General features: G+C 47.9%; 1 protein-coding gene across 2 annotated transcripts; it reads left to right on the top strand.

Moving 5' to 3' along the window:
* The first annotated feature begins 793 nt into the window (after positions 1–793).
* On the top strand, positions 794–23,897 carry glis2b (GLIS family zinc finger 2b). Of its 2 annotated transcripts, none has more exons than XM_084571170.1 (7): positions 794–1,846; positions 20,051–20,252; positions 20,671–20,801; positions 22,380–22,517; positions 22,611–22,744; positions 22,840–22,958; positions 23,099–23,897. In XM_084571170.1, the coding sequence occupies exons 2-7, from the start codon at positions 20,075–20,077 to the stop codon at positions 23,839–23,841; spliced, it is 1,443 nt and encodes a 480-aa protein (XP_084427296.1). In that variant the 5' UTR covers positions 794–1,846; positions 20,051–20,074; the 3' UTR covers positions 23,842–23,897. The 2 variants fall into 2 exon arrangements, with proteins under 2 accessions (XP_084427296.1, XP_084427295.1); XM_084571169.1 differs by having other exon boundaries at positions 22,362–22,517.
* The last annotated feature ends 3,125 nt before the right edge of the window (positions 23,898–27,022 follow it).

Here is a 27,022-nt window from a genome sequence, read left to right as displayed (position 1 = left end):
TGAGAGAGAAAGCAGAAGCCATTACTGTATGTTTCCTCTTTGCCAACGGATATAAATCACACCAAACGTCTTTTTTTTTTTGCCTGGACAATGGAGTTTTTCTTCAATCCCCGTGTGATTTAAATCCCCGAGCACCTCAGTGTCCGTTTGATTTGAATTTAATTTGTTTTGAAGTACTTTTTCATAATCTTCTTTATTAGTTTGAGACAAATAGCCACTACCAGAGGCACAGTTTTAGTATTTTGGCTTGGGGGAAAAAAAAAATAGCTGCAATAAAAATACTTAAAGAGACAAAAACTGCACCTATACTACATTTGCACCTACTCACAATTGCAAAATATTAGTTCCACCTGCCTTTTCATATGCTAATACCCCTGTAAAGTGAACTGAATATTTGTACTACCAAGAGCATCTCCCCAGGCCATAGAAAAGACAGGAAATACTGTAAATGCAGTAAAAGTAGACACACATTGACTGATGTTACTTATATAAGTCATTTTTTTGTGCATCTTCTGTCCTGAGGTCTGTATTTTTGTTGCACACATTGCAAACTGTTGAATTGATTGCGCCGATTTATTGAAAGTGGCATTTATTGGCCTACAGTCTGAACTTTTAAAATTACGCAACAAAGTCCTCATGGTTTTTGGACTGCTGGGGCAAGCGGTGGCGGCCAACAGTGGAAGAAAGACGCCAAAAAAACTCTGGAGGAGAAAATATTTAACAATAAAACAGAGGAGTGTAACCCTGCATGGTGGCCAGTGGAGGGGAGACAGAGAGAGAGAGATGGAGAGAGAGAGAGAGAGAGAGAGAGAGAGAGAGAGAGAGAGAGAGAAGGAGAGAGAGGGAGTTTGGAGAAAAGCCGGGGACTGCCCATGGTGGAGGGGCGGAGCAGTAAGCATGCGCTGAGCTGGCAGACTCTGGGCTGGTCCTGACGGGGTGGCTGGGCTCCGGGCGGCTGTCTGCGCTCCTCAGATGGTCGTGGGGGAGACTACCATCAACACTCAGCGTCTCCTCGATCGCTCGGAGGGACACGCAGAAGAAGACACGGGGGACAAGTGCGCGCGGAGAGAGAGAGCAAGACAGCCCTACCTCGACATCTGGGAAAAAGAAGAAGAAGAAGAAGAAGAAGAAACAGACGATCCTCCCCTTTTACCCCACACCCCGTCGCCAACCCGCCCTATCTATCCTACCCACCACTTCGTGCCATCCCTCCGCTCTGAACTGCCCTCCTACCCCCCCCCTCCTCCCGGAGAACCACGACCACCCCTAGGAAACCCCCACGCCACCACCACTTGACCAGCGTTGCCATTAAGCGATGCGCTTTGAAATTTAGGAAGAAATCACCTCTGCGCTTTTGATGCAAAAACAGTGGTCTTCATTTTTTTTTTTTTCTCTTCCTCAGCGGGAACAGTTGAGTCTGGATTTGGGTGTTTACACTTTTTGACGGGTTTCCAGTTTGGACGAGAACATGCGAAATACCCCCCCCACGGCAACAGACAAGGCTGTCACTCCGTAGATAAGTCTTTTATTTATACAAGCAGCTGTCACACGCGCCGCGTTCGAGCTTGTGTTTGATTTTTTTTTCCATGCTTAAAAATAATCCTGACAATGGTCTGGGAACGGACCGCCTCTCCAGACACCTAGTGATATTTTTCCAAGACGCGTAAGCTCTGTTTTTCGTTTTTTTTTTTTTTTTTTTTAATCGAAGAGTAAGGGGACAGATTGACGAGGAGTCACTTGACACCGACGCCGCTTGAGCCGCGGGACTTTGCGTGCGAAGTTTGTGGGAGACGAGGACCGAGCCGGAGACATCTCGGCCAATATCCACGGCATTTTACGCTGCAAGGTAAGCCGGGGGGGGGGGGGGGCAACCCCTCTATCGTGCATGTCACTTCTCTGTGTCGTGTCCACTGGCGTGCGTGTCCGCGCTCATCTGGCTGCGCTCCCGCGATGTGAAAAAGCCTGCGCCGAGTTCACACAGGGCAGTGACCTATTTTCACAGAGTCTCCAGCGGTGCGCCGACATCCTGCAGCTCGGACTCCCCGCGCAGCCTGACCCAAGGCCGGGTTCGCGGGGAGCGTGCCTTCACCGGCGTTTTGTGCCCGTTTACGCGGAAAAAAACGTGCCAGCGCCTATGTCCGCGCGTCTGCGTCCTTCCCCTTCGAGCCGCATCTCGCTCCTCAGCCCCGGGAGACATTTTTAGAGCGGTGTCACAAATCCTGCCCTATATAGAGGCGCACATCACATCACAGCTCAGCCAGCTGTTGTGCAAGACGCAGGGCTGAGCTCTCTAATGTTTGCCACCGCATCTGATAAAGAGTTCAACGTGCTTGCAATCACTTAAATGAGTTATGCATTGGCAAATAAAGAAGGTGGCTAAATAATATCCCGACTCAATCAATGCAAAAACACAAATATTTTAACTTGAAGACACTTGGACACTAAATATTCTGTGATTTAATATATTTCCCCAACACCACAGCAGATACTTGATAACGCTGATGAGCGGGACAGTTGACATCTCTGCCTCGCAGTGAGCTGAGGCCAGTCCCCGTAGCGCAGGGGGGCAAGGATGAGCGCAGGCGGCGAGGCCTAGATAAAGAGCTATTTTCCTCCAATTAAGCAATTCCACTGTCCCCGAGCCTTAATTGTGTGCACACTGGGACCGGGGTTTGGGACGGACCCTTCTCCCCATTGGCTGCCTCCCACGGGCCTCCATTGTTCCAGGAGATGCCAGAGGAGAGAGAGCCGAGCCCTGCCAAGGCAGACCTAACAAGGCCTGCGCTGGAGGGGGAATAAGGCCCGATCATTAAAAAGGGCCACAATGCAGATCGAGGCACAATCGGGGGCTGCATTCGCGTTTTTTTTTGCGCCACAGTAGGATGGCTGTACGTTTGTTATAAGGCGACTACGAGGTATTTTACGAACAATAAAATGTGCGGATGAATGAGAGAGAGAGAGAGAGAGAGAGAGAGAGAGACGGTCACACAGATGGCTATGGACCCACTGAACCTCTCGCAAAGTATGCGGGTAAGAGGAGCAGTGAAAGAGGCGTAGAGGCTCTCTGCAGAGGGAGAACTTCAACTCCCTGTCCTCCCTCTCCTCCCTCTCCTCCCTCCCTCCCTGCTCCAGGCCCCTTGCCATCTAATCCATAAAACCTTCCCTGCACTGTGACACAGGTGCTCCTCGCGTCCACTGCCCGCTCTCGCTGCATTGCTTATCCAATCTGCTAATGATAAGTTCAGCCACAGGTCAGCTATGACATCCATCTGAGAGAAAGGCTGCGTGCAGACGGTGGGGCATCTATCACCACCGGCCCCGGCCATTCAGGCAACGCCTCTCTCGCGCAGGACACTGCAGAGAAAAAGGCTCTCATCTCCGCCGTGGAGCCAGATGTCCACCGGGGTTCCAGCTGTGACTCTCCGCGCTGGCATTCTGCACTTGGACCAATCTGAGTGTCTGTTGTTTGCGCTGGCGGCCTTTCTTTTGAGTGTATTTTCTCGTCCTAACTTTTCTACTCGGCCATATGTAGACACTTGGCGGCTTGGAGCAACAGCTCACGAATAGTTTCGGTCAGAGTTGCAGGTTCGACACCAATAATCGGTTGCAGTTATTGCACTAGCGGCGCACCGTGCCACTCTGAAATCAGAGCGCGGGTGAGGCCGTGTCACCCCCTCCTCAGTTTTCCGTGTGCGTTTCGGGATCGCGGCCCGCGCCTCAGCTGCGTGACATCATTCAACCGTCGACCCAACTGTGAGGGAAAGGCGGCTGTTTTATGGTGGAAAAGGTGGACCCCTAATGGTATACTCCTGCGTCAGAGAGCAACCGCGAGGCATGTGGTGGAGGGATGGTGGGAACCCGTAGCGCACTTGCACTTAATACCTTAAATCGCTGCAGTGAAACCGCATCAGATATAAAAGCACGCATGTTAAGTTGGGCATGGTGCTGGCAGGAAGAAACTCCTCCAAATACCAACAAGCTTAGCTTTACACTGAGCGTAGTATGAGGCTGGAGAAATGAGAAATAAACCCTGAAGGGGACAAACATCGCCGCCAGTTAAGTGTGTGTGGGATGTACGTCGCACACAAACTGCACCGGTAGCTCCGGTTTGAGGGCTTGATTTAATATCACAGTGGGGTTCCTTAGCTGCCGGGGGAATACGGTCCGGCTGAAAGGCAACTCAAGCAGCAGGGGAGCGGGGGATTTCAGTGGTCAGTGAATGAGGCACCACGCCGTGAAAACAAGGCACCTGATGCACGCGAGCATTTATCTTCACAGGGGGAGAGGAGTTGCTTTATTTTAGATTCCCGTGACGGGTCCAACCTTCCTGGGCCTTGCACTTGTAGACACTTAATGCTAATCAGATGAAGAGCTTTGTGAGTCATGCATCAGGACGCTCAAAAGGTGAAACCGCAGTTGGGGCATGTCACGTCTCTAATGGTGCAATTGCGCATCCCGGCTCTTTGCTAATGTTTTGGGTAAACACGTCAGAGGGGATGCGCGGTCTTGCCAGATGAAACCATATGTCTCGTTAATGAAGCAAGACGGGGCAAGCATGTGGTTTCTAACATGGGATCGATGGTTAGTCCATATAAAGTATAAAAATATATATAAAAATAAATATGCCTGCCTGGTGATGAGTCACCATGTTTGCGCTTATATGAATGATTTGCCTTTCATCAGCTACCCATCGTTCAAGTGCTTACATGTTGTCTGTCTACCTACACGGCTCCTGGTTATTTTTAAGCCGACGTTCTTTCGCTGTTATCACTGGAAGTCACACAAGCCACAAGGCTGCAGGCATCAGCGTGACTCTGCTGAAAATTAAGATTAAACTGAGCTGATTCACGGAGCCGAGCTAAAGTTAAACTCCGAAATGACAGTAAATGACTCTCAGCTTTCAGTATGATCCAAAACTTTCCTATTTCTTTTTCCAAAAAAAAAAAAAAAAAAAAAAAAAAAAAAGTCAGTTATCACTAATCACTGCCATGTGTCCGTGGAATGACACAGCCGTTCTCTGGAGCGCTGCAGCGTGATGTGTCTGTGTGGGGTGGCGGCCAGCCTCATGGACCCATACATTAAGAGTAGACAAAGCGGATACTGAGCTTGACTCATGCTAACTTTGCGAACTGAAAGAGACCAGCGCATACCGCTTTACTCCCGGGCTGGCGGGGCTCACGCACCGTGCATTTTTCTCCAGTTAAACTGTAACCACTAATCACCTCACGGCCTCACGGTTTCCTCTCGGAGCAGACCATTCCAGGGTCTCCAGGGTGGGTGAAAATTCCCAGGGGGGATATACACACACATATATACACAGTCCACCCTTTTTTTTAAAATCACCTGCGTGGGACATCCCAAAACGAGTGCGAGGATCTCGCGCTCTCTGTGAGGATCCGCCACGGTTAAGTTTAAGGGTCAGTGCCTGTGCTGCAAGTCTGCAGGCCTGCATTTCCAAAATAAACACAGACAACTCAGTGCTCCACTCCAGCTACCCCGCCCTACCTCTTCTCATTTCTTTAATGCGCCTTCTGCACTCCCAGCTCAGAATTTCTATCATGAGAGATTTTCAACTTGCGTAGCCCTGCAGACAATATGCAGACCATGTCTGGGGCAGGGTACACTTGATGAGGAAACTGTGATGGAAATGAGCTGGCCCAGATACAGAGGAGGGAATAGAAATAGGAGGATGTTTGCTTTTTTTTTTTTTTTTCAAAGTGCATTTTTGGTTAGTTTCCAGCCACATATTTAATATTTAACTCAAAGTGAAAGTAGGGTTTGTAGATATCTAGGGGCTGGGAGTTATACAGTGTGGTTTAAGTGGAGATACAGCTGGTTCTTATTATTATTTACTTGCTTGGTCAACACCCTGCATTCTCTTGTACGCGCTCCATAGCTCCGCGACAGTTCAGTATGACTGAGGTATGCGCGTGTTTGCTTGTTTGGAGAGAAAAGAAAGGGAGGAGTCGGATGTCTGTAAGTATCGGCGAGGAGTAGCAAACTGGGAAGGGAGAGACGGGGGAGAGGGACTGATGGTGGGGTTTTTTTTTTGTTTTTTTTTTAAAAAGTGAAGGGGAGTAGGGAGAGACGGGTGAGGCATTTGTGAATTTCAACTCTCAAGTCTGGGCCTGGGCCTGGCTCTCTGCCTGGGCATATCCAGTCCTGTCAGCTAGCTTCCAGACTTTGCCCCCTTCACCTCCCCTCCTTCCCTCCTTCCCCCCCCCCTCCCTCCATCCCCAACTCCCTGGGACTCCATCTCCTCCTCGTTCTTCTTTTTTTTTTTTTTTTTTAACTTCTTCTCCCTCTCTCCCCCCGCACTTTCGTCTCCCACTTTCCACGAGCCCCCTAGCTTCGTAAGCGGCGTGTACATTATATAAGACATTCTGCGTCTTACACATGAAAAAAAAAAAAGAGAGAGGGGGAGAGAAAAAATTTTGGCCTGTAAGTGTTTACCTTCTCTGTGGTGTTGCGGGGATGTTGCCAGCACTAATTTAATTCATATGTACCGTGGCTGATCTTTTTTTTTTTCTCTCTCTCTCTCTTAAGAGGGAGCCTTATGTAATTTGGAAATGTTTTGAGTTTGAGGTTGCATTTTTTAAAATAATGACTTATTCTGACCTCAGATGCATCTGTAAAATAGTCTCTGCTTTTACTTGGTTGATAATTGGCTTTCAGGGGGGATTCTTGATCGTTGATGGTCTTGGGTCCCAATAAATGGCGGCGTCAGTCATCGGGGGGCTAAGCTATTTTTTTTTTTTAAACTTATTCTAAATGTGAGTATTGATTCTGGACAGAAGAGCGTGTCATAAAAGCGCTAGCATCACCCTGACCTTCAGCACTAATTGAGATTCTCTCTTAGGCTCATTCCTCCCAAGGTTGTGTGATATACTGTACGACTGCCTGCGTTTGTCCACAGCGCATTTAGCTCTCGCTGTTTCGCCGAATTAGAAGAGGAATCGTCCCCAGGTCCCCTCCGATGCTCGTTTCCAGCAGATCGCACCAACGGGACGCGTCAACAGATTCGAATCGAGACTTTAGCGCTGCTCCATTTTACAGCATTAGGCTCAACTCTTGTCTGTCGCCATCTCAGTCGCCCTCCATCTGTCCCTTTGCATCTGTCTCTCTGCTCCCTTTTTTTTTTTTTTTTTTTTTTCTCCCCTCTCTCGCGTTGGAGCCGCAAAAAGATGAAAGATGCAGGGTGGAGCCTGCCACTTAGTTGAGCCAGGGATACAGAAAGGAAGGGGAGAGGAAGGGGGAGACAAAGGGAGAGAAAAAGACCGTCATGTTGACCTTGTCTTATTGCCAGCCGCGGTGGGAGGGCGGCGGCGGGTTCACTCGGAGAAAGCTGGCGCTCCGTGCGGGGAGGCGCGGCGCAGGTTCGCCGTTAACTTGGCACAGCCTCACATGAAAAGGACAACACGGGCTTTGTATATGTTTGCTCTCTGAAGAGGGAGGCACAAGGGTTGAAATGGAGGCATAGCAGACACTGTATATATATGTATGTGTGGGGCCACACCTACATTTAAAGAAGCAGGGGCTCCGTGACGGTCTTTCTGCTGAGCGCCCACCCCCCCCCCCCATAACACACATCACGTCACTTAGTCTACTAATTGCTCTCTGCTGTTTTGTATTTCTCCCTCTTCCTGTTTTCCTCTCCTTTCAGTACGCTTTGCTCTGGGAAGCTGCGCCACTGCCCAGTTCCTCCTCTACGTACATAAACAGACTTATGCCCACATATAGGCTCAAATGCTAGCAAACTTTAACGGAGGCACTCCCTGCTGAGCGAACATCTGGCTCTGCAGCCAACCCCCCCCCCCCCCTGCCCTTAACGTCTTTGCTTTGCCCGTGCAGCCCGGTCCGTGCACAGGTGTCACGGAGTCCCCCTCCAGACACGAGGATCGCCCGTCTAGAGGTGAAGGCGTTAGAAAAGTTGCGGCAACAGGCAGACATGAGCCTTCCCCGGCGCTTTGGCCCGAGCCTCCCCGAGGCCGCGTTGCATAAAGTTGTTTTTGGGATCATATTACGCCGGCTATTGAACAAGAAGACCTGCTTCCCAGGGATTTCGCCATGCACCCTTGACTTATTGAGTTGCAAGTAAATGGAAGTGGCTGGGGTCAGTGTGCAAATGTGAAAGGGGTTTGTTTCTCATGCGTGTGGTGCCATAATATCCCCGTCCAGGAAATGACTGTGAGACAGACGCACCCCTCCCAAAGCTGGAGCGGTACCACAGTACTCTGAACTGGTCTGAACTCACAGCCAGCATACTGCTCGCTAGCGTATATGTGCGTACATGTGCAGTCTGCGAGTTTTCTTTTTTTAGGCTTGTGCAATCTTTTGTGTTAACGTGCGCCTGCATTGCATGGCCCCATATCTCTTTTCCTAGAAACTGTTCTATAGTTTGCTGCTTATTGTTTTCATGTGAACGCCCTCCACCCGCTGTTAACTGAGAGAGGTAGAGGCGATGAAAGAGAGATTTCTAGACCTTCTTCCTACCTCAGATCTAAGTGAGCCATCTCCTCTAGAGTTCAAGATGCTCCGTGCACCGTGAGGCTTATTCATTGAGCACATACCAGTTGAGTTTGTTTGGAGCTGAAGCCATTCCTCTTAAGGCTTAAATCCTGACCTGGGCTTTAGGGAGTGGCCACCAGAGGCTTTTTGTTTGTGTGTGTGTGCACGCTGAAAGGACCTGGTATTTTAAAGATTTAGGCAGGTGCCGGCGCTTTGCATTCCTAACCCGAACCTTGTGCTCATTTCTGCTGCCTTTAGGGGAGGTATACCGCTGCCAAACCGGTAAAGCCGGGGCGAAAGTGTGTTTGTTTGTGGGAGGGCGTGAGTGTGTGTATACGTGCGTGTGCACAGCTGCGCAAAAACCTTTTCAGCGTTTTAACCTTTAAACTTCTTTATGTGCCGTAATCTCTCTTTTCATTTCTGTTTTAGGTGCATTTTTTTTCGTTTGATGCGTTTACTTTTAACGTGGATGCATCTCTACAGCGGTAGGATTTCAGCATATTTGGTGCACCCATTGTGTGCAAGTATATGCCCCGACATGCATTATCTGCCTCGCTGAGGAAATATGAAACAAAGGTATGGAAATGTAAAGACCTCCAGAGCAAACGTTAAAACGCCGCCTCCACAGATATCACTCGAATTTTTAATACCGCACGTCTGGCCGTTAGAATAATGCTAATGTCGGCGTGAGTCAGCTGGAACGACAGCGTTTTAGTGTGGGAGTAGCGGAGAGCCGTCACTTCCGAAAAAACAGACCCCCGTCCAGCAACCCCAGCGAGACGTTCACAGCTGGTCGGTGGGCCGATGAGAGCGCGAGGGCCGGGTTGTTGGGCCGTTTTATCATCTCGAACCGAATCCAAGTTCCTCCAATAAATTTCCCCCCACGCGGATCACCACACTGAACAAAAACATGTTTACCCAAGGTTTAGTTGTGAATAAACGGCAAACAAACAGAGCTGTTAACTTTTATCAGGGTACTTTTTTCCCCTCTATCACCCACCACTGGCTCACACAGCCTCGGACTGCTCCTCCCTCCCCTCCCTCTGGCTTCATTCCTTCTGTTCTTTTCGTCTCCCCACCTCCCTTCTTTCCTCTCCTGTTGCTTTCCTACTGAGCGTGGTGTGGTGACGCCCCTGCTCGGCTGGTGAGCCAACTCCAGACCCTGTGATTGCACGCAGGAGTCGGAGGATTGCATCACTGCCTGCGGGGGGAGAGGCCACAGGAATGGAGGGAAGGGAGAGGAAGGGAAGGGAAGGGAAGGCAAGGGGGGAGAGAGGGGGCGCAGAAAAGTGATAGACGTGAGAGGAGTCGATGGACGAGGGGGAAAGGAAGAGCAGAGCGATGATAGACGCTGGGGATTTAGCTGGAGAAGGTGAAAAGGAAGTCAAGAACGAGCGGAGAGGAGGCTGTTGCTGTTTATAATGAAGCATGGGAGGGCAAGGAGTGAGGGGTGGAGGGGGTGCGCTCAGTAGACTGCAGGAGGTGGAGAGGCCCAGCAGAGTTATTGGGAGGTCAAAGCAAGCCAGGGTGGGGATGTCAGTCACGTCTCTTAAGTGCAAAGACAAACATCTACTTCTCTTTCTCTCCTCAGCGGCGACAGGCCTCACGCTGCGCTCGTTGGCTCCCTCCGCCCTTCGCCGCACTACAAAACAGCTATGTTGTGAAATGCCCCACGGTATTGTAAGATTACTCACCGCCGCTCAAAGCCCACGGTGCCCGCGTGCGAAGTGCCTTAGGCGTTAGTCGCTGCTGGTGGTGGTGGTTCACTGCCCAAACAGAGGCATCGTCCTCATCCACCGCCGCCGGCCCTGTATAGATTAAAGCTCTTTTTTAGTCGATTGAAAACGTCTGCGCGTCATCTGATGTCGAACGGCGGAGTAGGTGGGAGGAAAACAAAACCGGTGACTCAGAACACATGTTTCTACACGTGGGCTCTCAATCGCGTAGTGTCCATGACATATAGAAGCTACCAGGGAGTCTAATAAGTCGACGCTCGGGAGGGGAAGTTTCCTAGCCTCGTGCCAATGTGCAGCCACCCTCTCCTGCTGTAGCTGTATCTTCAGATTTTTGAACTCTATGAGATCTCATGAAGTATAGGAGGGAACATACACATATAATCTTCGTGTTGAGCATTTTTGGACTTATAATGCGTCCGTTTTTTTCGGGAAAACATCACCCATCCGGCTTCGCCCCTCCCCTTCCCGCTCGGAGTTGAGTCGGGTCACCGTGTCGTGCGCTAATCCCCCGGTTTAGCAGGTCATAAGGCTTAATGACACGGTGTCAAATCTCAGTCAGATGGCTTTTTATAGATCAATCACGGCCTAATCTCACTGTGCGGCAGACAAAGTGGAAATGCTGCCTGTGTTCTGTCGTCAGGTCTGTCTGGATGCTAATAAAATGCAGAGTCTGGTGGAGTGTTGTGCCTCCAATTAAAAATATGCAGTGCATGACAGTCTCTCTCTCTGGGCTTTAATTCAGGCTGGCATTGATGTCAAGTCTCCAAATGAACGTTCCCAATGAACACTGCATGCAGGGCTTTAACTGTTAATTCCTGCCAACTGTTAAGGATAAATAGATTTTACTCTTTCCCTATTTTATTTCTATTCATGTCTCTTTAGAGAAAATCATATAGGTGAAAGTCAGTACCGTCATGCAGAGAGACACACTTAACACATGCCACAATTCAAAATGAAGCAGAAGAACGTGTTAAATGAACACGGCAAGTGGCTCGAGGCAACGGAGAAAAGCTCACATTCGTCTGCTCTTACCAATGCTTTGCATCATAAGAAAAAATGTTAATATTTAACCGCACAAAGATATCGCTCTAAGCGCGTGTTCTTCCTTTCTCTTGTAGCAGCACCTCCTTTGACAACAAACCACAAGTGCGACCCGCCCTCCTCGTTCTGTGCCTCCCTCCTGGCACCTTCCCTCCCTCCCTCCCTCTCTGCCTTCTGCCTGGAATTCCTCAGTGTCTGAAAGCTCTGGCTGGAGGCCATCAGTAGCTCGCTGAGAAGCTTCCTGTTGCACTCTTTCCCTCCTTCACTCCATCTATCCCTCCCTTTTTTCCCCCATTCCTTCCTTCCCTTTCCTTCGTGCGTTGTCTCCGATCTCTTCCTTCCTCTCATCCTTTTCATCTCTGCCTCCCCAATTGGCCGCCGACACTCCCGTTTGTCACTTTCGAAAATCCCTGAAAGAGCGAGCGGTGATTTTATATACTCCTATTTGTCCCCGTGCAGACGTTAACGCAGGTGTCACTCGCTCTCTCTGTATGCCAGATGTTGTGACTCCAGCGCCGCATGAGCAGTTTCACCCCGGCAGCCCTTCCCCAGTGGCTCCGTGCATGCTGCTATTACATAATCCAGTGTAAGATCCAGCGTGCGTTTGTGCAACAGGGTCAAAGAGAAAGGGTGGGCGTTTAAATTAACAGCAGGTCAGCTACAACTAGTGCAACTTAAAACAAATGTTTCTTATACTATGCAATTAAAAAAAAAAAAGTGTGAATAAATTAAATAGTTTGGCAATTAATGCACCATAAAAACCAGGGAATGGTGCAGTGGTAGGTTCAAGATGAGATGAGAGAGGGAGAGTAAACCAAAAAAGATATCAGAGCGGTGGAAGTGAGAGAAAAATTAAAGCAAAGAATAGAGGAATAAAGACAGAGAAAAAGAGGGAATTAGAGGCCCAGAGGAGGAGGAGTGGAAACTGAGGTTTCCTGTCTGAGGAGGCGGCTGGCTAAGGAGGACAGAAGAAAAAAAAATAAAAAAAATCTCTCAGCTGTGTGTGTTTGTGTGTCGAGTGATCCATCACGGGCTGGGGAGGAAGGGGCGGCGGGGTGTAAAGTGGGGGCTGCGGCTCGGGTGTGTGTGTGTCAGCAGAGGTGGGGTCGCTCGCGGTTATTACCTCAAGAAACGTCAGCAATGACACAAAGAGGGAGTGACGGAGTAGCCATTTTTAGGTCTGTTTTTCTTGCGTCTCCTAATATAAATTAACTAATACATCATTAACCTGGCCCACCGCAGTCCTCCTCGTTTCCAGTGATGACATGAGAGCGTTGCTGCGTCACGTCCCTCTCTGTCTGACTAACCTGCCTTTGATATTAACCCATGCAAATCGGGACTATTAAGCGAAACTGCAAATGGGAATTACTTTAAAGAATACAAAACGCTTTGATCGCGTTAATCCTATTATTCGCTGAGTTTTGTGTACGTGCTGGAAAAAGTGCCAGCAGTGTTTATTTCCACCTGGCCCCCGAGCTGCAGATGTTGAACCCAGTCGTCACACCACACCCACACCTCCTCTGGTTACCTTTGACCCCGTCTTTCCCACCTGTTGGATGAAAAAAACCCATAAAAAACAGCAGGTCTAGACATGACTGACGCTCCAACGGTGGTTGCTGCTACAAAACCTAATGGAAAAACATTAACTAAGGAGTGTTACTCGCCTTTAGTTCAGGAAGTGTGGCAGGAGGCCAGAATTTATGTAACACGGCAGACGGTAGAGTATATCAAAGGATTTATGTTCTATTTTTGTCACATAATGAAAAGTTGACTTAGTAAAATGAGAGTCATGTCCGGAAACTGAGCGAAGGACGAATTAGACGAGGATTCGTATTAATATTAACAATAAGAACTCAGTATTGTCCACGGAACATAATAATTTAAAAATAGCTTTGATTCTATATAATGAGGATGGATACTGACTGGACTTTTCGCAATCTTAGTGGGAGAAATTTTGGTCTGGTTGTAGGACTATTCAATTTTTCCTGTATATCGGTAGAAACAATATGATACGATATCCAAGTGGCGTGTTATCACTCTTAGATTCTGATAAGAGGTAGATTTGAGTGAATTTGGTAATATTACATTGTCAAATATTCAAGTTAGTTATAACTAGGGGTGGGACTCGATTAAACAAAATTATCTAATTAGAAGCTTTGTAATGAATTAATCTCGATTAATCGCATTTTAATCGCATAACAATATTTGCCAGAAAAGGAAAGTTTTTCAATTTAAATGGATTTTAGTGGACTCTCAAGCTCTTTTAACGTCTAGAAAAATGCATTTAATTGCATTTCAATTCAAAACAGTAGAAAAAGAAAGAAAATATCCCTGGCCAAAACTGAACAGACCTAAAGTTAAAGTGCCATTTTAAGTACTTTAAGTACTTTTTCAAAACAGTATTGACTTTAAATGCTAAAAAAAACAAAAAAAAAAACAGTTTGGGCTGCCGACACGTCTTGTCCGTACTCAGACCGGGACTGCTAGCGCTAACAGCTCCGGCGGTTTCTGTGCTCAATGCAACATGCTTTGCATTTAGATGGCACGGTAGGGTTGAAGTGCTTCGGTGGTATGCAAACTCTTTCATCAAGGCTTCCATCAGGTAGTTTTTTTAAATAAAATTTGCCTTCCATAAGCAGCGTGCTTTCATCTGATTCCTCTATTTCGGCAGCCGTTAGCTGAGCTCCGACGTGTGCATCAGTGTAATCGGTGTACCAGGAAACTGTGCACTGACAATAGTTCCGCGTTGTTTGGAATGCAAACCGTGATTAAATGCGCCCCACCCCTAATTATAACCTGTAGAACTGGTCATGTTACAGCTAAAGATGCAAATTGTCAGGGCTTTCAGATGGAAAGAAGCTACAGATCTTGTGTATTATTGGCAGTTTAGACTTCTGCGTCAATTTGATGCTGTAGCTACAGCGGCAGCGCAGACCCTGCGCATACCCTAGCGCCGTAGCGGACATGCACCTCCCCAGAAATGTGACTATGCACTATGCTGTGATGCAGACAACAAAAGCTGTGATTGGTCCGCTTGGTAGTAGCGTGTTTCCGCTTTAGTATTTCCGACTGCTTCTACGTTAGAAATTGATTGTTTTGGATCAATAAAGATGGAACACATCGAGGAAAGGTTAACTGAGGAGGCTCGGAGACACAAACGCTTGTAGGATTTGTCTTCGGCAAAATTTTCTGTCGCCATTGTTGAGAGTGAAGCAGGAGATAGAAACAAAAATTAACCTACTGGCAAAAAAAAACACAGTGCCGACTAGTGCACAAATATAAATGGCATGCACTGGTGTCGGCTACATACGTAGTTTACGGCATCTCCTCCAAATGAGCCCTTACAAAGAATGCTTTTAATTCTAATACTATTATGGGCTGACTAAGATGGTCCATTTATTTTGGTCCGTCCCCTACATCTTTTAACCCATTTCTTATTTCCTATAAAAGGAGATGTATACCAGTTTGGTGGCTCTTGGTGTGTGCTTGATTCCAGACTAAAAGACAATAAACCATGCTTCACTCCAGAGACTTTCCGTGACTCCAGACTGCTGCTATCTCAGCTCAGTTGGTCTGTGTGAATCAGTGTGTTTGTGTGTGTGTGCAAGACAGAGAAAAAGAGAATGAAAAAAAAAAAAGAAGAGAGCAAAGAGCCCCGGGGAGAGATGGCTTACCTCCTACAGACCACCTCCCAGGGCCACAGCAGGAGGGAGATTAAGTTACAGCCAGCCTCAGAAGGGGGTCACACAAAACGTGCACACACACATTCTCTCACCCTCTGAAACCCTCCCAGGAAACAAAATATTACACAATACGATTTTATACCCTGTAATATAATCATGTTTCGCTGCACAGTTTGTGATATGTCCTGATGTTTGTTATTGGTTCTCATTTCTGCGCCATCAGACCAAACAGACCCGAGCTGAAACGCAACCCTCCCCACCGCAGATCTCCTCAGATCAGATCAGGCTGAAAGATCAATCGGTCGGAGCGGGGTCAGCGCTGACCCACGTGAGCTTAGCCTCGGAGCAGAGAGGTGTTGAAACACATAGGCCTCCCTTGACCTGGTGCCCGCCGCCCCCCCTCCAGCACCAGCTCGCCCTTTCACTAACCCATCCCACCTTTCTCACAACCTCCAACCTCGACCCAAGTTCACCCCCGAACACACACACACACCCAAACTCCACCAAATTGACTTGGGACGGCAATGTGGCAATGCAGGGGACATAGGTTGCTACAGAGGACACGCACAGACCTCTCTTTGAGGACTCTTCCTCCTCCACTTCCTCCTCGCGTCACCCTCACCCTCGTGTATGTATCCTCACTGTGGCCCCCTCGATCATCCCTCCTCTCCCCTCTCCCTCTCTCTCTTCAGCTGCTGTAGTCAGTGTTTACTCTGCTCGAGAGAGAGAGAGAGGAGAGGGCCCAGAGAGGGACAATGCCGCCTTTCAGAAACACTGTCGACCCCGTGGCTGAGCAAGGAAGTCTGCATGGGGGCCAGCCAACACCCCTTCCCCAAACTTCACAGCCACCCGCCACCAGGCTTTACACAAACGCTCGCATATCACACGAGCATGCACCCACAGAACAGCCCACTCTTCCCTTCTCTGGATCATTCTTTCATGCAGTCCGGCATTCGCTTTGTCTCACATTTCCCACAAGCCCCCTCGCAGGGAGCGTGGCATTTTTGGAAGATATAGTCGCAGTCCCGTAACTTAGGTCCAAGATCCACACACTGTGAGTCACTTCCCAGCTAGTCTCCGCTTCTTATCATCTAAGAAATGATCATGACGGTAAGCTGAGGTGGAATCCAGCAGTGGTTGACTCAGGAGACCCGTATGAGTATTTTGGGTGTCCCTAAGTTCCTAGCTATGTATAGTAATCCCTTTGTCCCTTTATCTCATGCTAGTCTCCAGGTACAGGCTTCTCTCCCTGATGTATCCGTCTACAACATCTGGCGTGTCAAAGACGGTTGTGCGCTCCCTGTTGGTCAGCAGCAGCCCAGCAGGGAAGATGATCGCCGTTGTACTGTCTTTGCTGTTTGCTGGGTTCTACCGTTAGATCAAGGAGAAGTTGTGTCCACTGTCACAGTTCTGAGAATATTTCCTCTATCCATATAGTTCAGACATTTCACAATAAATGTTCTTGGAGCAGTCTCAGATCTTTGCCTCTCAGATCTTTGTCATTATGCGGTGAGCTTTCTCCAGAACCTCCAGTGTTATATCTAGAGAATTTCCACTATCCACTTCTCCATTTAAGCAGTAAGAAAGCGCGTCTTTCTCAGGTATATCTACGTTACTACATCGGCTCCTGCCCTCCTAATCCTCTGCCTTGTCATTTAGGAGTTCTGTTGTCTTCTCAAGTCTTTCTACAACTCTTTGAAACGTCATAATCTCGTATTCTGCCGTAGATATTGGTTGTTCAGCCTCAGCAAAGCGGCCACTGTAGTTCAGTCTTGAACCTTTGTGACTGCTGCCAGTACGCTATTTCCATGGGAAAATCTCATTTTCACGAGAAAAGAACATCATGAAAAGACGAAAAGAAAAAACATCTTTAACAACTTTAACTCCACTGGGATCACATTTGTGGGCTGTGGACTACTTTAGCTATTTGGGAAGTCCCAGAATATTTTGAGAGAATTTAGTTTTATGTTAATTTGCTTTACAAAAAGTGGCCACCTTAGAAGCAGTGTTTTGTCCACTGGATTTAACTGATGCAATTTGATTTTCAAACACAAGTCTCTTTGAACAGCGACCTAAGTCCAGATAACTGAGGAGAAGAGTTGACCAAAATGTTTATATCCTTATTTGTTTGAGTATCACCATTCACTTCACCCACAGGGCTGTTGGAGCTGAGTGCTTCCAGAAAGGAATATCTGCAGACAATACTGAGAGTTGCACGCTGATGTGCTGTTTGCACTTTATTCCCTCAGAATTTAAAGTGCAGTAGATTTAAAACCGAATGTTTCTAAATTGCTGCTGGAACGTGCTTCTGATTTAAACTGGCATTTCCAAACCACTCAGCGAGCTGGACGATACAAACAATGCTCTTTATTATGTACGGGAAAAGGACATTTTTCATGGCTTGCTGTTGTTAGAGCGGGTATGGGTTAGCTATGGAGTCTGAGCTTGATATAATTGGAGAAGATGAGCCGCGCAGTCCATTACGGAGGTATATATATATGATGTTTGAATGGGCAGCAGCCGCCTGAGAAGAGCTTTTGTCCGGGGGTGAACCCTGTCTCACAGGGAGAGATGCAAAATCACATGATATCCGGTTCCAAATTGATTTATAGATCTAGATGTTCCATATATCTGTCTCAGTGTGTTTCATAGCATGGATTATCATGTTGATGGAAGGCCAGTTTGCTGTTTGTCCCCGCAGTGGATGAGTGCAGGATTTGTTGAAAGGTTAAGCTGATTCCCGGTCCGCACCTCAGGGTAAGGGCTTTTACTCGTTTAAAGTGGATGATGGGCGATTTTCTGCTACTTTGGCCAAACAATAAAGCTGAAATTCTTGCCAGCCTGTGCGGCAGGAGTTACAGTAATTTAGCCACCGGGAAAGAGAGAACACGGAGATGCGGTATTAACTGGAGCTCTAAAGGAGGCTCGGATGCACTCACAACACTAAACATGTTTATTTCCGCGGCTAATGACAAACTGCCCACATAACAAACTCCTTTCATAAGAAGTTACCAGCAAACCCACTTCCTTTATCATTGCACATTTACCCTAGCGCTAACTGATGGATGTATTCCATTCATGACGTGTCAAGATCCAACACGCAATACTGCTCTAGGTGAAAATACATAATAAAGAGCTGAATCTCTTTGTTCGGCTGTCTGCACAGGTGAAAGCCTAGGCATGCAGCAGATCTTGGATAGTGGAAGGTCCTGTTTGGCTAACGTTTCATACAAAAAGCTGTGCGGTTCCAGGTTTGAATGACACAGCCACAAATATTTAATTCAAAAGATTCTGCTTTCATGGAAACACACAGTGGTTCCTGGCTTCAAACCTTTTCTCAATGCCGGATATAAAGAGACAATTTGTTGGTGGTTCTCCCAATGTATTTTAAAAATCTAAATTAGTCTTTTAATTCAGCAAAATGCCATTGTCCCAAAATAAATGGTTTGTTTCAATACTTAAAGTTACGGGATAACATTTAGATTTTGCGTCAAGTGCTCGTCAACAGGAACTTGTGGGTCACGCGCTTGTCAGTGGTCTATATTCAGATAAAAAAAAAATACAGATTTGTCTAAAGATGTTCTTTTATGTGCATGTGAGGAACATTATATGCTGCACAGATCTCGCTGATAATGCCATAATGCCTCCCTGTGTGCATGTTCATACAGCGTGTTCCACTGTAGCAGTGCATGTGTGCATTATCATCATCTTATCTATGGCTGATTGAGTCTCTGCACCCACTCCCACCCCCCTCTGGCTGTGTGTGTTTGTGTGTGTGTGTGAGCTGGTGGCCATCCCTTGTCGGAATGACGAACCTGGTGACCTCCCTGCTCCATGCATCTCAGACACAAGGGCTTCTCATGTGGCCCCTGGCCCAGTCGCTCTCAAAGCCAACCATTCACTACAAACCGTGGCTTCAGAGTGTGTGTGTGTGTGTTGGCATGCTCTTGAGAGGACAGATTCATTTTTTTGAATTACAGTTTAATTGTGTGTGTGCATGCATGCATTTTTGCAAGCGTTTGTGTGTGCGCGTCCGTGTTTGTTGCATGGACACTCTGCAGCTGTGTTGTTTAGATGGAAAATGCTTTGAGGAGATGTGTGTGTGTGTGTGTGTGTGTTTCCCTGGTGAGAAGGAGCAGTGAACTCTAACAAATTGTTTTCAATTGAGAGCTTGGCTTCAGCAGTACTGTACTATCAGCGCCTCTATGTGTGAAGCAGTAAATGTTCGTTAGATTAGATTTATTTATTTACAGCTTTTGTTGAAATAATGTGAATGAGTTTCATCCTGGCAAGTTATTGTTAATCTTTAATTAGAATTAGGATTCAAACTAATTAAATCAGCAATTATTTCTTTGACCAGTGTGGTTCAGCTAGTGGCTGATGAAGAACACAAATGGAACTCAGAATGACAGCTAGGTGAAGCGTCCCGCCCACAGCCCTCAGGCCGGGTCCAGAGGTCAGTGTGTTTAGAGGAGGGAGGAGGTGGACGGAGAGGGTACAGCTGGACCTGAAGGCCTGCGGGTTTGCCGGTGGGTCTCAAAGGTCTGTGGTGTCTGAAGGTGCACAGTGTGGGGGGTTGGGGATGGGCTGGGTGTAATGTATGTGTGTGTGTGTGTGTGTGTGTGTGTGTGTGAGATGTGACAGGGTGCAAGGGCCAGTGACTGGCCAAGGGGCTGGGTTGAAGCAGGGCCAGTGGTGGGGGGTGACCATCTGGATTGAGTTGTAGACATTCCTCATGAAGAGTGTGTGCGTAAAGGTCAGGATGGAAAAAAGAGAAGGGGGTCACGGACCTCTCTGTATGTGTGCGTGTGTTTATTTTTCCTCGGCTTACTCAGTGCTTCGGTTTATGATTGCGGTCGGTTTGCCATTGTCGGAGAGAGTATTCCTCGCCCAGTGGGATTGTGCAACGTGAGACACTATCAACAACAATCACGTGAGAAGCACTGCAGGTGTGAGAACCCATCTTCTCCAGTCGGTCCCTTGTTCTCATTAGAACGTGGCTTTTTGTTGTACGTGTGTTTTCACGAACGCTAACCTTCACTGGGCCAACTCTGACTAACTCTACCCCTCTATTCGTTGCAGTTGGGAGGTCGGCAGGTTGCGGTCATGCTGTCTTTGGACGAGCCCCTGGACCTAAAGCTCCCTCGGCGGGCCAACGGGAGGGAGAGAGGGGCGCTATCTCCTCCCCTCTCCCCGATGCACGCCAAACGCGCACGCCAACTCCATATGGCAGATGATGGGACAGCAGTCATAGAGCCGGCCTCACCAGCATCTCCACACGCAGGTAGGTAGCAACAAGAGAAGATTAACACACGGTGAGAAGAGGCTTTGTTGGGCTGTACTTTTTGGTCCAGTTGTGTTTTACGATACCTACGAACCTCAGCAGGCAAACAAGTGACAATGCTACCCACTTGCTCGGGTAAGCACAAACCAAAGTACATGATAGTTACCTGATGTATTGGAAGTGAAAAGACCAGTGCAGAGATTACGAAATATGCTCAAGGGGATATGATTATCCCAATCATTCAAGATATTACAATAAAAACTACAAATGTCAACCTTTTGGTGGCACCTGAGGGTAAATCTGAACTTTGACGGCAGTCCATCCTCCGTCTGGACCTGGCTTTTCTATACCCAGAAACAGGGATATACTGTAAGCATACCGAGCAAGAGGTCACTGCAACAGGTGTGCGTTTTCACAGGTGTGCAGGTGGTCCCTCATGATCGAACAGACACCCCCACCCCACCTGCAGTGGACCTGAGCATGTCTCCCTCCTCCCGCCACACCCCCAGCTCTCCGGAAATGACCAACGGCAACTATGTCCCCTCAGGGGTGAGTACGACAAACACTTTTATTTGCCCACCGATAGCTCTGTAATTTCCTCGAACTCCTCATTCACCTCCGAGTTGTCGAAAGAATAAACAGTGACATTCAGTGCAGCAGCGAGCGGGCGAGCAACACTTTCCCCCCGTCTACAGGAGAGGGTGATTCAGCCCCGCTGTGGGTCAGCGAATCAGGAACAACAGCGGGGTTGTGTCACACTCGCGTAAGGGAATCAGGCTACGCAAAGGCTGGGAGGCCTCTGTGTGAGAGCTCTTATCAAACACCTCTTGTGTCCCCAACAACCAGCTCAGTCTGTGTAACTTGCACTCAGTGGCCCTGCTGGCATGACGTGTGTGTATGCATGTGTGTGTGTGTGTGTGTGTGTATAATCGGATTTAAGTCAAACTACAGCCATGCAGACCTCACGCCGCCTAATTCAATTCCCATGCAATTGAATTGAGACACGCTGGCTGGGGCTATTCAGTCGCCCCAGGTCCCACTGTGTCCCGCACGCACACCCCACCAGCCCACAGCTACACACACTTTACTTATCCCCTGTGAGCGTTATCTCTCCCTCTTAGTCTCCGTCTCACACACAAAATAAGTATCACCTGCACACACTCATATGTTCTCTCCCCTACATCATCTCATAAAGCGGCTCACATAGTTTTGCATGAGGAAGGACGACAGGGAATTATACGAAATTAGTCACAGGCATATTTCTGTCAAGATGAGACAGCCATAGGACTGTAATCCACAAGAGACCTGGTACCTACAGTGTGTTTCCCTTAGTCTAAATTTCATCAAGTCTTCTCTTTTTTTTTTTGGATTGAGCTAAGTTACACCGCGAGTGTCTGCGCGGCTGAGCCGGCGCGTTCGTTCTTTGAGCACCAGCCGAGCTTCAGCGGATCTTACAGCTCTCCTGCTGAGCTCAGGGATGTCGGGAGGTTTTGTAGTGCACAGCAGGAAGCTACGAGAGAAATGAAAAGGTGGATTTTTGAAGGAAAAGATGAGAATCAGCAGTTCTGTACTCCGGTGACAAAAAAAAAAAAAAAAAAGACAGACGATGGTTTATTTTCAAGTCTGACTGCAGCACACTTGTCAAGCTACTACTACACAGCTAGTTTTAGCTTTTTAGACTGTCCTGATCATAACGAGGGCGGCACAGTGGTGTGTAAGAAGGTTCTGGGTTCAAATGCATCGGCCGACTGGGGCCTTTCTGTGTGGAGTTTGCATGTTCTCCCTGTGCCTGCGTGGGTTCTCTCCGGGTACTCCGGCTTCCTCCCACCGTCCAAAGACATGCTTATTAGGTTAATTGGTGATTCTAAATTAGGTGTAGGTGTGAGTGTGAGTGGTTGTCTGCGACCCCAGAGGATAAGCGGTTACAGAAAAAGAATGAATGAATGATTATGACGTGGTTGAGGACTAATGATGCACCCGCGGCCTCATTTTTTTGAGTTTTCTGCTCTATTTTCCTACGACTTGTTACGCATTATTTTTTATTTCTTTGCGTCTGCAGCAGTTTGATAAGCCTGTTGCTCTTTTCCAACTTTTTCTATTCGTCATCAGAATTCTCACATCTCACAGGCCTTTCAGTTCTTCGTGCCAATCGGGGCTGGGACGGGACTCCACCTGCCATCCTCCATGTTCATCGGCCATACTAGCGACAAGAGAGCCTCTCCTGACCTTTCGGCAGACGAACAACTGGCCTGCCGCTGGAGGAAGGTAAGTTAAAACAAATGCATTTTAAACTCCTGTTGCGGCCGAACTTGGGTCTGATCACAACATTTATTTTAAAATGCTCTCCCCCTCCTTCAGTGCCATCTGCTCTTTGACTCCCTACAAGACCTGGTGGACCATGTCAATGACTTCCACGTCAAACCTGAAAAGGATTCTGGGTACTGTTGCCACTGGGAGGGCTGCGCTCGCAAAGGGAGGGGGTTTAATGCTAGGTGAGAAAAATCACTCTCTTCGGTAAAAAAGGGAGAATTCGTGAAGTTGATGCTACAACTAGCTTATTTTATTTTCTCTAATTTTTTGGCCGCAGGTACAAAATGCTCATCCACATTCGCACCCACACTAATGAGAAGCCCCACCGCTGTCCCACCTGCAACAAGAGCTTCTCACGCCTGGAGAACCTCAAGATACACAACCGCTCACACACAGGTCAGTGCTCAACACAAATGACAAATATCTGAGACACATTTACTCCACTGTAAAGACCTACGGATATATTAAAAATAAGTACATTTGTAAGCGTTATGCAAAAGGATTCTCAACATCTGAATCCTCTTTTCTGAATGCAGGTGAAAAGCCCTACATTTGTCCTTATGAGGGCTGCAACAAGCGCTACTCCAACTCCAGTGACCGCTTCAAACATACACGCACACACTACGTGGACAAGCCCTACTACTGCAAGATGGTGGGCTGCTTGAAGCGCTACACAGACCCCAGCTCTCTCCGCAAGCACATCAAAGCCCACGGGCACTTTGTAGCTCAGGAGCAGAGCTCCCCAGGTGGGGTGGGGTCCTTGCTGAAAGGAAGTCAGAGTGGAGGGCTTGCTAATGGCGGAGGGAAGGATTCTGAATTGTCCTATGTGAGCGGAGCCCACATTATCATCCCAGGGGCAACGGCTGCTCTCCTGGGAGGCCATGCTCTGCAGGGCCTGGGTGGCGCCCTGCCGCTGTCCCCCCTCAGTCCTCGGCCCCTGGACCTCAGCACGCTGGGTTGCCCCAACTCCCCGCCAGGCAGCTTGGGAAGCACGTCCATCCTGTCCTTCAGTGGCTCCCCAATGGGGCTGGCCAAGTCCCCTCTGCTTTCCCCTGCGTTCTCTGCCTCGGCCCTGGGCCTGCCAATGTTGCCCGTGCTGGGGGCCACATCCGATCGTAGGGCCCAGAGCCACCAGGCGAAGAAGGGCAGAGGAGAAGAGGCGGAGAATGAGGGGACTGGGGGGGTCTTGAACCTCTCCACGGGAGGGTCTCATGATCCCCTGTCCTGGGTGGTCATACCCCCAGGCACTGTGGTGCTCAAGCCAGCTGTGGTCAACTGATACAGACACACACACACGGATACACACACACACACACACACACACACACACACACACACACACACACATTCCAGAAGAGCTCAGGGGGTCGGGATGGGAGGGTCAAAACCATAATGAGGGTATGGGCGGTCAAAGGTGAGAGGGATTGGCTTGCACAATCAAATCCAGGCAATGGATTGTAGAGAGATTGGAAAAAAACAACAGAAACTCATCAAACCCAATCAGCAAAATAATAGAAAACACTACACCTCACAAGAATTAAATATACAACGCAAGCCTCTTGTACTGTTGGGAAACTTGAGGCCCAAGAACACTGTTCAGGAACTATATGGCTCTGTATTTCTATCTCAAAGCCTGACAACGGGCTCCTCTTTGCTCCTCTCTTATTTTATACTTTATTCATTCCTGTTTACTGGTTCTGTGGACAAGAACCATGAACGTGACAGTCTTAGTGCTCTGTGTTCTTACAAAAAAAGTCCTGAAGTATTTATATGACTGTACTTTGACAGTGTGCCTCCAGCATAGCAGTGAGATACATACACCACGAACGACACCCTCAACGTTAGGCAAAACGTGTAACGGGAAGCTTCTCAGATGATTTTTAAACGTATAACCTATTTTTCACAGGCTGCTGTGATTAATACGATTCAGACAAGCTTGCCAAACCAAAGCAAGTGAACTCAAAACTGTGTTGTATTTGTGCTGCTTCAGCTCCGAGACAGGTCAATCAAACACAGCACTTACGCGTGTCAACTGGTTGTAGTGTTGAAACCTCGAAAAACTGCTGCTAATCTCTCCGCTCCCCCAGCGCAAAAATGAACTGGGAGGGAGCACTTTTGACAATCTGTCCCCTACTTTGGGGAGGGTGACCAAGACAGACCAGCCTAGTCCACCAGAATGTGTGCCAGGTGTGCAGACTAGGGGCTTTTTAGGCACAGAGCGAACTGAGAACACAGACAAACGGTGTTACATCACCAGGCAACGACCAACCATCACTTCCTCTTACTCGCAAGTGAAATTTAAGGCACTGGTGTGTCTGACTCCCCCTTCTGGTCGGACGCGATACGCAACATCCTGCTTGGCATTCACAGAACTAGCACTGTGTTTTTTTTTTTCTTTCCCGGATTGTCCAGCTGCTTTCCCGTAATTGAATCAACACGGCCAGTTTGCGCATGAAAGGGCCACTGTGGCGGTAAACACTACTGTCTTGTATTTTTTTTAAGTAACCCGACCCAAAACCAGCTGTGAAAAACAGGTGGCCTTCCAGCCCAAGTACGACTTCGCCTTGTCAGTTTTGTCCCGAGTTCAACAAGTTTCATGCCGCTCTGGCCAAAAATACCTGGAGAGCGGCAAGTGGGATGTTCGCTTTGTGCCACAGAGGGGGGGGTGTGACGCACTCACTGCCACATACAGCTGGACTGACCTGACTACGAAGCCACACTATTGCAAACTGCCTCATTTTACTCTGTCCCAAGGGGCAAGAAAAAGACAAAATAACCCTCGACTTCTGGGAAACTTCTTCTCATGGTTCGATTAAGCAGTCAACATGCACTTACCGCAAACTATATTCCTTACCTGTTTTATGAAATGTTGCTACGGAGTAATGGTTTTATTTTATACCATTTGTTTTTCAGCAAAGGTCAATGTTGTTGTGGGGTCCTTTCGAGCTTATGTTGCTTAGCGCTCATGCATGTATGGCGAAAGGTAAAGGGGAGCAGGAGAGGAAGGAACATTTCCTCAAGAAACGCAAACAACTATGTTTTCACTCCATCTCTCCTGTCCCCCATCTGTGCATCATATCTTCCCATCGCCTCACCTTTGAGTTATCGCCGTTTTTTATATTTTCTTTTGCTGAGACATTGACGAGACATTTCTTTTTTCTTCCGATGTTGAAGTTGCTTCTTGTGTCCTGAGACTTTCTGCTGCCGATGGATGAGTCTTTTTTTGAGTTGTCGGAGAGGAGGAGGGGAGAGAGGGTGAGGTTTTGGGGGTGGGGTCTTCTAGGGTAGTGGTTCCCAACCTGGGGTTTGAGTCACCAAAGTGGGCCTAGAATAAATTTAAGCGCTAGGGGCGTTGCTTGAAGAGTGGCAAAGTCAGTCGACGTGCTCGGACCATCGTTTTGGTCCAGTCTGAAATATCTCGACAACAATTTAAAGCCACTTATGGTGCCAGTTTTATAGCACCACCCACTGAGGTAACTGAAATGCGTTTGAGAACCAGTGGATGGTATAAAATACATTAACTTTTCATCTAAATTTTGTTCTTGAAAACTATGGTTTACGACCAAAAAACTGTAAAACTAATTACATTCCAGCCTCGTCAGAACATAGTAAAGATCATCTGTGCAGCGAGTTGTATCTGTGAGTGAGATCTTGTCGATGCTGGCAACATAACTCAACACACTGTTGTTCCCAGTTGCAGCCTCATAGATACTAGCATGAGTGTAGACTTTTAGTAACTTGTTTCTTGCTCTTTCAACAGCAATACGTCCAAAGCAAAGCCATAGACTGATTAGAGGCAATAGGTTCAGCTGATTTGTTTCAAGGGGCCTAAAAGGTTGGAACCACTGTTGATTTATGTGCATATCATCACGTTAATCCATGACAATCACATTGGCGTATTGGGTATAATTCAGAGAGAGTGTGCGGGTAATAAAATATTTCTCAGTTAAGAATTAAAACACCAAATTATCTTTTTGTTTTCAAAAAAAGGGGCAAGCATGGAGAAGTAACTGTGAAATGGTGGGAGAGCGTGAGAGCAAGGAGAAAAACTTGGCTCAATGAATGAATGAGTGAATGAATGAACAGGGGACAGGGAGAGACGAGGGCACAGGCCGCATGCCAGCAGAGGAAAGGAGGCAGGGGGATGGCCGTGCTGCACGCCTGTCCTCCATCTGGCCACCTACCCGGCAATCGGCCCTCTCTTAGCTCTGAAGTCACTGGCTGTGCTGTGCCCAGTGTGGCAGCCGCTCACAGGCATACCAGCCCGCGGAAAACTAGGCCACTGAACTCTGTCTGCCCTCGGTTTTCTTTCTTTTTTTTTTTTTTTTGGGGTAGATTAAACCCGAAACGCTCAACTCCCCCACCTCTCGGCCACAAAGCATTTTTACCAGGGATTGAAAAAAAAAAAAAAAAAAAAGCTGGCGGACTAACTAAGCCGCGCTCACAGTAAACAAACACAA

The sequence above is a fragment of the Chelon labrosus genome (assembly GCF_963514085.1).
Source record: "Chelon labrosus genome assembly, chromosome: 21".
Taxonomy (NCBI): Eukaryota; Metazoa; Chordata; class Actinopteri; order Mugiliformes; family Mugilidae; genus Chelon; species Chelon labrosus.
The sequence above is the reverse complement of the archived record's forward strand: the minus strand, read 5'-3'. Positions and strand labels throughout refer to the sequence as shown.